The sequence below is a fragment of the Ylistrum balloti genome, unplaced genomic scaffold, assembly GCF_031769215.1.
Source record: "Ylistrum balloti isolate Yb309-2 unplaced genomic scaffold, AGI_CSIRO_Ybal_v1 Utg370790, whole genome shotgun sequence".
NCBI lineage: Eukaryota > Metazoa > Mollusca > Bivalvia > Pectinida > Pectinidae > Ylistrum > Ylistrum balloti.
In genome coordinates this window covers 861,425-877,484 of record NW_026782461.1, presented here as the reverse complement: position 1 = coordinate 877,484, position 16,060 = coordinate 861,425, and the positions used below count along the sequence as shown (strand labels likewise).

Sequence of the window (16,060 nt, the reverse complement as noted above, 5' to 3'; positions counted from 1 at the left end):
ACAAATAATCATGCCTTTCTTGTCATGACACAAGGTAAACTGTAGTTATGACCAGGCAACATCTGTCAATAGGTTCAGCAAAATTTATTGGTTTACATGTTTCGACATACTAGACTGAAAAATATTTACACTGAAAAAAAATTGAAACTTGACTTTCAACTGATCTAACACTTCTGATCATCAGATGTCAGACTTAAAAAAAAAAAAAAAAAATTTCATTTTTAAAGAAAAAAAAATTTCCTTATCTATATCATTTCAATTTGAATTTTTTACAATAATTTTTATTTTCCATTATACTGTGAATGACCAAATTATTTGCTAACAATATTCATAAGTTTTATTTCTGTTTTATTTCTGCCATCTTCCTGTGTATCAAGATCAAACCAAATCATTTCAACAAATTAATGTTCTTCTGTTCTTAGACACAAAAGATGTCCTTTTGTCTTACTGAAGCTTAGAAATACCAAAGGCATATCAATTCAAAGCTGATTTACACATCAAAAGTTTGACTTAAATTGTTATGCATGTACATCTGCTGCAGTAAACATACAAAACATTAAATCTCAGTGTTAACGTAGGATTAACACATAAAAGCGTTCAAAATTCACATTGGTTTTCTGCTGTTGTCAGAATTGATAGATCACTCCAATCAGCATCAAATGTAATTGAATTAACAGTGACAGAGTTAGGCATGGAATATCATGTCTTTCAGGAAGATCCTTCCAAGGCAATCCTACAGAGATCTCTCCTATATCATCACAGATTTCCGTTTCATCAACAGATGTCCCGGTGGGCATTTGTTTCAAAGCTGAATCTGTGCTAGATGTTGATAGAAAGTGACACTTAACCGAAACTCTACTTTCATTTGAACTGGTGAATTTGTGCAGAACATTATGCGTACATTTGTGGAAGAAATCTAGCCATTCGTAACGGTCTCTTGTTAGTGTTATCTGACTGGATGATCACAGTTGACCATAACGGTCAATACTAGTCAGTGTAAATCACTTTGGCTTAACTGGTCATAAACATTTGTTAATACACTCCCATCATTTGAGCTTGGCTTATCTCATCTTTAATTGTCAACTTCTGCCAGCAATCGCAAATCTATTGTAGGTTTTCAACTAATCATTCTCCTATATCTGGTCATGGACTATTCTCTTTGGTCATTTCATTGACCATAATTCCTTTAAACTAGCTGTTTCTGCAATACTTATGACCAGCTGGTCAGTTTGTGTCCAGTAATCTTCTGACCAGTCGGGGATTTATCTGCTATATTCAGGATTAAGAATGCGACATCTGCCTTAATCAGCCTCACCAACACTGAAAGCAAATCACAATATCTCATGGATGCATGTATAGGCAAGGCAGATTTTGTAACGATCCGATTCAATAATACGAAATGGCACCTTCTTTGCCTTTCCGTTTCCAGCCATTTATAAATCAACGCGGTTTTGATTTAAAATTGCAACGTCAATTTTATCAATGATTTGAGAATTTTATGGAGGGAACAATGTAATATATTCAGTTAACTCAGATTGACAGAAATTTATTTCTCTCAGCCATGATTAAATTTGATTGATTTTCAATAAAATCTTGCATGTAAATGAATCATTCAAGATTTCGTCTCTAAATTTTCATGCAATTCTGATAATTGTCAGTAACGTCCTGTAATAATATGAAATCATGATGAAGCTTGTGATGTAAACTTTGAGCAGGCCATAAATCTGCCATCTTAAGTCTCTGTGAGACTAAGTGAAAGTAAGTACATTGTAGAATATATATATATATAGTCATGCTTGCATGACTCATTGTCAGGGATTGACACTACATTTTGTCCAAGATGATTAAATGCAAAAATAGTTAATAGTTATTCTGTGTAAAAATCTTTCCTTTAAATCACTTGATTTTGCAATGTAGTGTCCCATTTATGAGTTGTTTGAAGTCTTTGATGCATTTGACTCCTATAACCTAGAAAGCTGTGCTAATTGAAAACATTATCTGAAATCAAAGCTTTTGTAGCCTCTAGATGAAATCTTTTAAACTTTTTCTTCGGGGTAAAGAATATTTAATTGGCCCTCATTTCAATATTTGTTTAATTTGCCACCTTAAATTTTTACAAAATTAAACTTGAAATATCATATACATTTGAAGTTCATATTAAAAGTGGGCTAAAGTGATTTATTTTAACAAATTCTACTCTCTTATCTTATCCCAAAAAATGGTCTCTATCGGTGTAATGTTTTAAAAAATATTTCAAGTTACACGGTTTATATCTCTTTAAGGATTTTTCTAAATTTCACGAAAACTATTGCTACATCTCAATGGTTAAACATGACTAGGTAAGTGTGCTTATTTTGATAAAAGAAATGTTGAACATTTTTTCAGTGTAAAAATTTTGGGTAAACTAACCATTTACAGTAAATGGAAAAATAGCTTTTATTAAATATTTTAATCTATGTTTGTAATCTGGACAGCAAATTGGTGAGGTGATGCCAACCTTGACAGCCATAATCAGTGAATTGATGCCAATCTAGACAACCAAATTGGTGAATTGATGCCAATCTGGACAGCCATATTGGAGAATTAATGCCAATCTAGACAGCCATAATGGTGAATTGATGCCAATCTGGACAGACAAATTGGTGAATTGATGCCAATCTAGACAGCCAAATTGGTGAATTGATGCCAATCTGGACAGCCATATTGGAGAATTGATGCCAATCTAGACAGCCATAATAGTGAATTGATGCCAATCTGGACAGACAAATTGGTGAATTGATGCCAATCTAGACAGCCAAATTGGTGAATTGATGCCAATCTAGACAGCCAAACTGGTGAATTGATGCCAATCTGGACAGCCATATTGGAGAATTGATGCCAATCTAGACAGCCATAATGGTGAATTGATGCTAATCTGGACACACAAATTGGTGAATTGATGCCAATATAGACAGCCAAATTGGTGAATTGATGCCAATCTAGACAGCCATAATGGGAATGAGCTGAGCTTTAAAAACATCATAATGACGCAAAAAGACTTTTGAAACAAACCTGTAAAGCTGAAACTCAAATTTGTTTTAACTTTAAAACCACTCAATCCAAAATACGATGGCAATCAGAAACAAGAGAAAGCTTTCCCACCAGGAGACATTAATTTACAAATTACTATAAATGCCATGTCTATGACGCTACGGCCTTCACCTGGGTTGACACATTGAAACAGATTCTAATTCATATCAATCAGACATTGTGTGTACAACCTCGAATTTTATGACTGATGGACAAATTAAAACTACAGATGATGTTTTCCAATTCATTTGGCTTTCTTGTGATGACATGCAATGTTCAGTAGTGACTATAAAGGGAGCTTCATAATAAATCATTTTATTTGTAAAATATCTATGATATATCACAGATGGAATTTATCCTGTTCAAACTGTGTACATAAATACATACATAATGAAAATATCTCTTTTAAAAAGACTTTTGTTTAAACAAACCTGTAAAGCTGAAACTCAAATTTGTTTTAACTTTAAAACCATAATCCAAAATATCATTGTCATTTTTTGTTTTTGTGTGTTTGTTTGTTTGTTTTTTTTTGGGGGGGGGGGGGGGAGATTTGCATTAATTAACAAATTACTATAAATTTTTCCATGTCTATGAAATAACAAAACTATGGCTTTCACCTGTAATTCTTGACACATTTGAAACAGATTCTAATTCATATCAATTAAAACCATCATTGTGTGTACAACCTCTGGAATTCTTATGAAATGGTTACAAATTAAAACTAATGATTTTAGATGTTTTCCAATTCATTTGGCTTTCTTGTGATGACATGCAATGTTCAGTAGTGACTATAAAGGGAGCTTCATAATAAATCATTTTATTTGTAATATTTGTAAAATATCTATGAGATATCACAGATGGAATTTATCCTGTTCAGACTGTGTACATAAATACATACAGTATCAGAAAATATCACTCTTTTAGCAAACATTCATGTTTATACTTCACCATCAGTCCTAGCAAGCACTGAGAACTAATATATATATATATAAACACAAACAGTTACATGTGTTCTAGTCCAATAGATTACTCTTATATAATTTTACAAAGTTTTTGGAACTCTTTCCAAAAGGAGGAAAACAACAAGGAGAGGTGTTATTAGCCTTAAGTATGAGAAAATGAACTGTTCCTATATTATATAAGACAGCTGTAACAGGTTCTGATGCCCAACCCCACTATATATTACTTCATACTATAACATTTTATGAAACTTCAACCAAATCCATCAATCCTTTCTGCAACCCAATCCATCAATCCTTTCTTCAACATCTATTTTTAACAGAAATGACTGTTGTAGTTGACCTATCGACCCCAAACACAATCCCACTCTGTATTACCTCATAACCTAACACTAAATGAAGTTTCAGTCAATCCATCTATCTTTTCTTAAGTTATCATCTGGAAACCAACATCCGGACAGTCAGACAGATGGATGGATAGACAGACAGACAGAGACAAACACTCTATTCTCCTTCAGTTTCACCAGCAAGAAAATTATTCAGATGACTCATGTATAACTGTACACAATATTTCACCATACCTTACCTTCCTGTGTACTGAGTTGGTTATAAATACCGATCAAGTTCTAGAATTCAATTTTTAAAGAATTTCTGCAGTGGTAATCTGATAATTTGATTTTTTTTTTTTTTTACAGAGCTGCAAAATGAAAGCTTATCAAATTGTGTTCATCCCCAGATTTCAATGTCTATCCCCAAAGACTTTTAATCTAGCTATCACCAAGACAGGTATCAAAACAGGTTTTCTTGTGAAGAAGACTTCCAGAAATAAAAGTACATCCTGGAAAGTACATGTATAATGGATTATACCTGTAATCCTTTAATTTTTTTTGGTAAATCCTTTTAGTGAAGTTATCATTCTTGTGATCGTTCAAAATTACCTTGCTGACCTTAAAAGAACAGATTAATATTATAATGACCATGATATAATTCTGTACAGAGATATAGATATAGATTTATGGTGAAATTGCTAAACTGACAGGAATATATGAATATAAATCAGACCATTAGAGACTAAATACAGAGTTGATTATAATAGATGACCTAACAACATATTGGTGTCCTTTTATTTTATCAACAGTCCCCCTGGGGGAAAAAAGCATAAGTGCACAGCATTGATCTGGAAGGCTTGAATATGTATGGAGTTAACACATGACAAATTTGGAGCATTTTAAAACTTCAATTTTCATTTCAATTTCTTTATATTTTCCTATAAATCCTAACCCCTATCTCCTACAAATTGAATTCTTTTGTTAGTTCTTGCAAAAAAAAATAAATAAATAAATAAAAAATGGTATTCATTGAGCTGGAAAGCCTGAATGATATGTAAAACAATTCTTGATATGTTCAACAGATAATTTACTGCTGCTTCGACAGTACCTGAATGAAAGATAGACACACAAGCACGTAGATGAATTTTAAAATTTTAGAAAAGTTTTAGAAAAAATTTTCAGAAAAACTTAACTGTTAATTATCTTCATTGTCCAATATGTCTCTAGGGAAACAATTATGTAGTTTGAAAGAGACACTAAACCTTTGTTATCCAGACTGACACGTGTGATGAACAACTTAAATGACAGGCAACAACCAGCATCACCTACATAGGGCTCATAGGGCACACACTTGTTTGAAAAAGCTTTTCCAAAACTAAAAGAAAATTAATTGTAGATGTTTATAACTGTTTCCCAATTGGGCCCCATCCCTCTATCCCAGACAGTCAAAACTTGCAAACAAAAATCTCTCTCACCCAAGGATGCTTCGGATCAAATTGGAACAGAATCCAGCCATTGAAAATTTCTGAATCATAAATAATTTGCTGTATTTCACTTATCAGGCCCTGCCTCAGGTCACACTAGGATGTTTCTATGGTAATACTTTCCTCATACAACCTATAAACTATCAATACTCTAATATCAGATCACAATCCCGCCTTTATTCGAGACACTCAGAGACAAGTTTATGGCTACACCATTCACAGATTCCAGCTTTATTTGTCTTCCTCGAAATGGAATAAGAAATATATCGTATCATAGTTAAATAACCATTAATATCTGTCACTAGACATGTATTACTATCCACGTTGAAATGAAATATTTATGAAAATAAAGTTAGATATTTATACCTGTGTTTAAAAACAGATAAAATCCATTAAAAAATAATTTTATCATCAAGACAAATACTTTTAATATCATCATTTCTAACAAACAAAGTGATTTTATCTTCCATAATTATTTATATAAAACAGCACAGCAATACATAGCATATGACAATTAAAGAGAACATGCACTACACTGTCTACAACCTGAAGCCAATGCACTGAACTAAGCTTTAAAGTGACACAGACACATGTTATATGGATATATACCCATAATATGCCCTTTTATAACAAACATTTGCTAGATTATATTGTAGATCCATTTGCCAAACTGGAGGCCCAAAATCTCTTATCAAAGCAGACAAGACAGAAGCAATGTTCCTGTCTAGTGTGTTGAGAAAAAGAAAGACAAAGCTTTCTAAGCAAAGCCTTAAGTAAATCAAGATTTATCTCAAATTTAGTGCAGTAGAAGAGGAAGTTGAAATGGATCGTCGTTTTGAAAATTTCTACACATACTCTGATATCTGTAACCTTGGAAAAGGCCATTATTTTGTAGAAAATTTGATTATTCTTCAATACAGAACAAAAATTATCAGTAACTTTCAAATCATCATTACAGACCAAATATTATCAGTCACTTTCATATCATCAGGAGTGTAATCATCATCTCACATTACAGCACTGAAATAGATGTGGGCACAGCCACCAACTCTGACAAAGCAGAGGGCTATATGAAATTGTCAAAATGGCTAATATCAGCCATTAAAAGACATTTCATACTATTCTCTTATGTATCATTACTGTAAACTTGAATGTACATCAAAATTATTATTTGACTAAAACAGTTTATGGTTTTCAAGAAGTCCCAAATTTCAGGAACAAGACATCCAAGTGGGATCTTGGCTCCCACCATATTGCTTCTTTTCCGTCCTTTCTTCCAATTTCACTCTTTAATTATATGAAAAGTGAAAATTCCTCTTGGAGAAAAGCAATCAAAATTTAATTGTCAAATCCAAGATGGTTGCCTGTCATCCATTTTGTTTATCTGATCAGTCTCAAAGTCAAAAGGGACAATAAGGAATCAAAAGGTACTTAGAAATCAAATTGGAGTGAAGAAATAGTGATAAACATTCATTATCAAAAACAAACCCGAGATAGCCATCTGTCAGCCATTTTGTTTTTCTCATCAGACTCGAGAATCAAAAAGTGCACATTTTGGGACCAAAATGTAAAATGTAAAGGATTTCTTTCAGGAACAATGGAATTTGACCCATGCACCAAATTAAATAAAATTGGGTGTTATTCTGACCAAATCCCCTAGAAAGGATAAGAATTTCCTGTCTTCTACCAGAACAATTTGTTGATACCATGATACTATTTTAAGCAGCAAGTTTCATAACGATTTCAAAGTGAACAATAAATAAAACTTAATAGAATTAAGAATTTTTAAAACCTTTAAACTTCCTTTCAAATACTTATACCTTTTTAAATACTATCCATAGAAATATCACAATCTATTAACTAACATCCAGTGCAAGTATATATCCTTTTTTTCGTTATTCTGCCAGCAAATAAACAATCACAGACTAACTTAATATAAATAAACAAATATGAAACATAATATACTAAAAACAAACCTGATGGTGTACATTAATTACACTGATATCTCCTTGTTTTTTAAAAAATTGGTTGAACTTACAGAATTTTCATTGAGAAGTAAAAACAATTTTTTTCTACAATCAATTCAAATCCTACAACTTGATCACCTGTTGATTCTATTTTATTAACATCATAATCAAATGAATTTCCCTTCAATTTATCAAATTAGAAAATTTTAAACTGAATGTCATCTAGTGCAATACAATTAAAAAAAAAAACCCAGAAACAATGAAGGGAAATATCCTGCAATGTCATTACAGGTGTCTGTTCTTGACGTCATGACAATAACATGCTCTCTAGCTATCAGCGGAGAGAAAGAGAAGATGTACACAAAATGTATCTTGTAATTACATAATCCTCTATCATTGTTCAGATACCAGTGGCTCAGCTCCCAATGAGAATCACCATGTGGAAGATTATCTGGTTAAATCCCTTTGTCTGAGACGAGTACAGAAATTATTGGAATCACATCATTTATATTCCTATACTATTGAAATATCACCAAGTGTATTTTAAATATAATATAGTAACACAAACGCAAAGTTGGATTGATGACTTTGTAAAAAGTTGTATAAAAAGTTTCATTTAGATGAAATAAGTCATTTGTGGAGCCATTATGTATATATATATAATATGCCCCCCATCCCTCCTTGAAAAAGGGGGTGGAGGGGGGAGGGGGAGGGGGAAGGGGGAGGGGGAGGGTGGCATCTAAACAATTATGTATAAAAGAATTTATAAGAGTATCAAATAATCTGACAGTTATAACACAGACCAGAAGTTATCATCATTTTACATGTTGCATTAATGTATCCTTAATCACATCACCAAGTGAGGTGTACACCAGTCGCTTCCAGTATCCCTGTGCTAGAAACATTAATCAAGGTGTGATAAGAAGCTGGGAAAATACACAAGATAATACACAACATGTTGGTTTTTACTAAGTGTTATTATCAGAAAGTACAAAACAGCCATTCTTGTTTGTCACTTCCCACCCAGAAACAACATTCAGGTCTGTGGTAACATATTGCCTCTTTGAGGAAATCCAGGATTTCCAAACAGATTAAACAATGTTATCAATTAAAGACATGAAATGTTTATTAACAGAAAAAAAATTCCTCTCCCCTCTAGTCTCCCTGTAATCCCTCTCCTCTCTTGTCTCCCTGTAATCCCTTTCCCGTCTTGTCTCCCTGTAATCCCTCTCCTCTCTAGTCTCCCTGTAATCCCTCTCCTCTCTTGTCTCCCTGTAATCCCTGTCCCCTCTAGTCTCCCTGTAATCCCTGTCCCCTCTAGTCTCCCTGTAATCCCTCTCCTCTCTTGTCTCCCTGTAATCTCTCTCCACACTGTCTCCCTGTAATCCCTCTCCTCTCGTCTCCCTGTAATCCCTCTCCTCTCTTGTCTCCCTGTAATCCCTGTCCCCTCTAGTCTCCCTGTAATCCCTCTCCTCTCGTCTCCCTGTAATCCCTCTCTTCTCTTGTCTCCCTGTAATCCCTCTCCTCTCGTCTCCCTGTAATCCCTCTCTTCTCTTGTCTCCCTGTAATCCCTCTCCCCTCTCCTCTCTAGTCTTCCTGTAATCCCTCTCCTCTCTAGTCTCCCTGTAATCCCTCTCCTCTCTTGTCTCCCTGTAATCCCTTTCCCGTCTTGTCTCCCTGTAATCCCTCTCCTCTCTAGTCTCCCTGTAATCCCTCTCCTCTCTAGTCTCCCTGTAATCCCTCTCCTCTCTTGTCTCCCTGTAATCCCTCTCCTCTCTAGTCTCCCTGTAATCCCTCTCCTCTCTAGTCTCCCTGTAATCCCTCTCCTCTCTAGTCTCCCTGTAATCCCTCTCCTCTCTAGTCTCCCTGTAATCCCTCTCCTCTATAGTCTCCATGTAATCCTGTAATCCCTCTCCTCTCTTGTCTCCCTGTAATCCCTCTCCTCTCTAGTCTTCCTGTAATCCCTCTCCTCTCTCGTCTCCCTGTAATCCCTCTCCTCTCTTGTCTCCCTGTAATCCCTCTCCTCTCTAGTCTTCCTGTAATCCCTCTCCTCTCTAGTCTCCCTGTAATCCCTCTCCTCTCTCGTCTCCCTGTAATCCCTCTCCTCTAGTCTCCCTGTAATCCCTCTCCTCTCTTGTCTACCTGTAATCCCTCTCCTCTGTCCTCTCTAGTCTCCCTGTAATCCCTCTCCTCTCTAGTCTCCCTGTAATCCCTCTCCTCTCTAGTCTCCCTTTAATCCCTCTCCTCTCTAGTCTCCCTGTAATCCCTCTCCTCTCTAGTCTCCCTTTAATCCCTCTCCTCTCTAGTCTCCCTGTAATCCCTCTCCGCTCTTGTCTCCCTGTAATCCCTCTCCTCTTTAGTCTCCCTCTAATCCCTCTCTTATCTAGTCTCCCTGTAATCCCTCTCCTCTCTAGTCTACACAACAGCTCTTTCCTTTTTAGTCTTCCCAGCTCCTCTCCTGTCTCCCAAACCCCTCTCTCCTTTCTTATCTCTAAAACCCCTCTTTCCTCTCTTCTGTCTCTCCTTATTACCACTGGAGGCAAAGGGGATAGATTTAAGAAACAGAATTTTGAGGGGAAGGAATTAAAAATTTATAGGAAACGAAGCACCATAAAGAATGGTAGAAAACCGAAAAAGAAATATTTTAAGGCAAGATATAATAGTTTCAACAGAGTTTTCATTAACGTTATAGGAAAAACGAAAAGACGTAAACTTTCGTTATACGAATAATGTCTTTTTCCATGAGAAACCATTTACAAGACCGTTAAAACGTTCACATTCTACAGGTAGATTACCCTTATAATCCCACTAAGGACCCAAAGTTACGCAACCTTTGTAATTCTACACAATTCAGCTTCTGGAAAATACATTCTGACTTGAAAAATAAATAGATCACAGATCCATTGGGAGTTTTTGTTATTTTACACAATAAATTATCTCTCACTGAACATTTTTCATTGCGATGTTGACTCAGGTGTTAATAGCTGCAGATGCTAATTAGGTCTAATTGAATGGTTTTTGAAAGATTTTTCTGTAAAAACAAATCTGCTGAAATATCACCTGAAAGCAGTCAACTTTCAGACCCAAAATTTCATTATGAAATTTACCATAGAAAGAAGATATGTCAGCACATTCCTTTTCTTTGTGATTTTTTTTTATTTGTTAGTAAATAAATTTAATTATTTCAATAAATAGTATTAGTGAACGCTTTTTTTTATTATAGTGTGTTTGTAGGGTGCCTCAGTATCTGTGATGATTACAATGACTCCTGTGATGTGACCCTGTGTGAGCTTCAGACCACTTTCCCCTATTGTATTCTCCTATTCGTACTGAATATTAGTAGGAAAACACACTGGTAATAGGTAATTTGACCTGCCATAAGTTTAGTTATTTTTGTAAAGTATAAATGTTTAGTTCCTTTCTGTAATCTGAGGTTAACACAGCATCAAGTAGCAACAGATGAATTTACTGAAGACTTATGAAAATTCTTCCATAAATTATGAATAATTTGAAATATAATTATGATTTTGAATTATAAATTCAGGCCATAAGACTAGAATTGTATAACTAGCATTAGTTCTTTAATATGGTCCCAATTAAAAGTTCTTCAGTTTGTCAAAATAAGCTGACTACGATATTTTTCATTCTTGTTTCTTTTTTTTTCATTTTTATTCTGATTCTACCTGTGCACTCCTGTTCATGTTCACATTAAGAAATATCTTCTCAAATCTAATGAAAACATTAGTTAAAATAACCAGACCATGCCAGGCAGCTGTTAACAGAAAGTCGATCCTTTTACCAAGGTATGTGATTGTACTTTTTCATTGTGACAGATAATCACCTGTGATTTCATCAAGGTAGCTATGGTAATCAATCGTGATACCGTGCTATAACACTGTAACAGTTCCATGTCATTTGGCCATTTACCAACCAATCCTGTTACAGAGAGACTTATCGCTGATTCAAACACGATGATCTCACTTTCATTTTGTAAAACCTTTATATTTTTCCTGTATACTGATGATCAGATCACCTAGTCAGCGTCCATTTCAGCAATGACTAAGTATGCCTGCAGTAAATTGGTATGCTGTTTTCAACTGGTAACAGGATATGATTCAAAACAAGTTTCCTCTCCAACAAGAAAAGAATAAAAAAACCTATGAGTGTTTATTTGAATCATACCGCTTAAAAAAATGATTAACTTATTGAACAATTGGCCTGTTACAAGAGTATCAGTGAAAGAGATGAATGCTCCCTGAAAATGACTTTATTGGACACAAAATTTCATTAAAGGGCAATAATTCTAGAACTGAGAAGTTGCAGGACCCGAATTTGGTATACTGTGCATTCTCTTAGTATGACAAGTGTTTACACCAAGTTTAAATAATTCCTAATTTATGCCAAAGAGAGTTATGGTTCTTGTACTCTGCACTTCTCCTTATCGAGAAGTTTCATGTTGATTTTGTGATATGCTCCAGACAAAATAATACCGATGGACAAATGGACGGACGGATGGATGGTTGGACAAACAGACAAGCATTGACCATATGCTCTCCCTTCAGGAAGCATAAAAAATGCTTCATGTCCCAATCCCACTCTTATCTCCATTTTTAGTATCGCCACCTCACCTTATTTCATCAGATCAATATGATAATGACCAGAGGACTGATCTGTTCAAATCATGAAAAATGCTAGAATCACCAACTACTTCCTCACTTTAGTTCAGAATTGAAAAAATTCAAAATCAATTTTTGGATCAAATTTGGTCAAAAAATGTTCAACCATTACATGAAGCATCATCTAAATACAGTGATAACTACAGAGTAGAATTGATAATAAACTGTATTTTCTTCGATGGATGTTTAAAACACTATCATCCTTAATTTTTAAGGGCTATGACCCAATATGGCAAGAGGTTTGAAACACTGCTCTTCACTCTAGTGAGTATTCAGTACTCATTGTTGTCATCCCTGGTGTTTTCCTTTTGGCTCCGTTCCTTGCATGTGTCCCCAGTTATAACTGATTTTGTGTGTTGTTGATTTATATTGCTCTCTCCCATTTGGGTTTGTGTGTTTTTGGTTTTTAAATATTGTCTCTACTTTGGTTAAGTGTGTTCTTAGTTTTAATTGTTGTTTTCACTTTGGTTTAGTGTCACCTCAATTCCAATATCATTAATGTATACTGATGAACAAAGTTTTCCGTTTAATTTTTACAGCACAAATAAACAAACCAAAATCAATGGAAAAACAGCCACCTTATTTATCTCACTCATTTTTAAGTCCGTGACTGGTCATGAAACCAACTCGTGTAAAAACTTAACCTCACTAACAATGATATCAAATTCTATATCGTCTTTCTACCACTGAAAATATTTCCTCAAGAACATTCTACATGTTATGTAAACTTACAATTCCGGAAACCGTTAGCCAAGTAACATATATGATGACTGATGAATACTTTTGTTTACAGTAATAAATTCAGTGAATGACCCAAAAAGCAATTAAGGCTGTATGTTATGATTAATTAGAAACAAAGACTAACGGAAGCGTCATTCATGATGTGATGATTGCCATTCATAAAGATCAATAGGACACACAGAATCTACATTACGTAACCACAAATATTCTACATCTACAGGAAAGAATTTTTTTGTACTTGAAAACGAAAATGGTTCCACAGTGTCTAGGAAGTCTATATACTTATTACAGTATGTTTTTGTTTTTGACGGCAAATGAACTGGTTTATATCTGGGAACAATAATTTCCTGGAACCCTTTCCTAATAAGAAAACTCAACACATAATGTAAAAAAAAAAAAAATTAAAAAAAATTCAGCAATGTTTTCCCATCACTTGTATAAAATAATGTTATTCACTGTTACAATCTTTTTGCTGATGTAGTTATTTCAGGATAAAAGAAAACCTGTTTTCCTGTGTTACAGTCTTTATCTTAAGTCTGCTGTATAATCAGAAGTCATATTTTGATGTCCTTCATTTCTATTCAAATATTTCATCTGTAATAGTTGGTATACCAGCATTATCTAACAGAATATCACCCATACAAACTAACTACAAGTCTACAGAGTGAGCAGAATATCACCCATACAAACTAACTACAAGTCTACAGAGTGAGCAGAATATCACCCATACAAACTAACTACAAGTCTACAGAGTGAGCAGAATATCACCCATACAAACTAACTACAAGTCTACAGAGTAGACAGAATATCACCCATACAAACTAACTACAAGTCTACAGAGTAGACAGAATATCACCCATACAAACTAACTACAAGTCTACAGAGTAGACAGAATATCACCCATACAAACTAACTACAAGTCTACAGAGTAGACAGAATATCACCCATACAAACTAACTACAAGTCTACAGAGTGAGCAGAATATCACCCATACAAACTGACTACAAGTCTACAGAGTGAGCAGAATATCACCCATACAAACTAACTACAAGTCTACAGAGTAGACAGAATATCACCCATACAAACTAACTACAAGTCTACAGAGTAGACAGAATATCACCCATACAAACTAACTACAAGTCTACAGAGTGAGCAGAATATCACCCATACACACTAACTACAAGTCTACAGAGTGAGCTGAATATCACCCATACACACTGACTACAAGTCTACAGAGTGAGCTGAATATCACCCATACACACTGACTACAAGTCTACAGAGTGAGCAGAATATCACCCATACAAGCTAACTACAAGTCTACAGAGTGAGTAGAATATCACCCATACAAGCTAACTACAAGTCTACAGAGTGAGTAGAATATCACCCATACAAACTATCTACAAGTCTACAGAGTAGACAGAATATCACCCATACACACTGACTACAAGTCTACAGAGTGAGCAGAATATCACCCATACAAACTAACTACAAGTCTACAGAGTGAGCAGAATATCACCCATACACACTAACTACAAGTCTACAGAGTGAGCTGAATATCACCCATACACACTGACTACAAGTCTACAGAGTGAGCAGAATATCACCCATACAAGCTAACTACAAGTCTACAGAGTGAGTAGAATATCACCCATACAAACTAACTACAAGTCTACAGAGTGAGCAGAATATCACCCATACACACTGACTACAAGTCTACAGAGTGAGCAGAATATCACCCATACACACTAACTACAAGTCTACAGAGTGAGCAGAATATCACCCATACAAACTAACTACAAGTCTACAGAGTGAGCAGAATATCACCCATACACACTGACTACACAAGTCTACAGAGTGAGCAGAATATCACACACACAAACTAACTACAGTCGAACTTCGTTAACTCGAACTCGGAAAACTCGAAGACCCCGTTTAACTCGAAGCACTTTGTCGGTCCCGGCAAAATCTTCTCTTTATTCTAGTAATCAAAACTCGGAAAACTCGAATTCGGAAAACTCGAAAAACTCTGTTAATTCGAAGTAAAAATTTGGTCCCAACAACAAAACATATACTGAATATGATCGGAAAACTCGAAGTATAAATTTTGTGCCGGTCAATTACATTGCTGATGCGCTACGCCGTTTTGCAATTTTACCGACAATAGGCTTTACAAGTGAATATTAATGAACAATACTGTAATTAACAATATTCATGTTTTAGAAAAGTGTTTATTGTTATTTAATTGAATGATAAAAGGTAACCGTTAGATCTTATAATTGATAGATATCGGCGATAAAAAGTGAAGTTCTACTCACATTGCGTAATTTCCGTGTCTGTCAGCCATAACAAACACCGACCTGTGTATACACTCAGTGAAGCGGAACTAAGCTATAGAAAACAATCACAACACTGGCCCGGTACTAGGCTTAATGTTTTTACAGGAGTACGCATGAAACGGTCACCTGTGCTCAATTAAACCGACAAATGAGTGAAACAATTATTTAATTAGCGTTGAAGTACTTAGGGCAGAATTAGTGAGGAGATGTCATGAGTGTCACATAGGGATAAAAGCAGGGGTGTTTCTCACCGAAATCATACCCGTTTCGAAATGTCGAAGTCAATTGAGCAATCCAACGAAGGACTCGGTTTATAATAAGCAAACTGCACCTAATTTAATTATCAATTCTGGTTTTTCAACGATCAAGAACAAAATATGTTTGCTTATTACCGGAATCTACATTAAGCTCGTATATAGCCAAAAAGTGACAAAAAGTACAAGGAACGTCAGGAACATTAAAAATCTTTGCACCAAAACTCATGAACTCGGCTATCTCG

At 34.9% G+C, this 16,060-nt stretch overlaps 1 protein-coding gene across 1 annotated transcript; it reads right to left on the bottom strand.

Moving 5' to 3' along the window:
* Nucleotides 1-8,899: 8,899 nt before the first annotated feature.
* On the bottom strand, nucleotides 8,900-9,703 carry LOC132558430 (putative uncharacterized protein DDB_G0281733). Its single transcript, XM_060222997.1, has one exon. The coding sequence runs from the start codon at nucleotides 9,701-9,703 to the stop codon at nucleotides 8,900-8,902; it is 804 nt and encodes a 267-aa protein (XP_060078980.1).
* Between the last annotated feature and the right edge of the window lie 6,357 nt (nucleotides 9,704-16,060).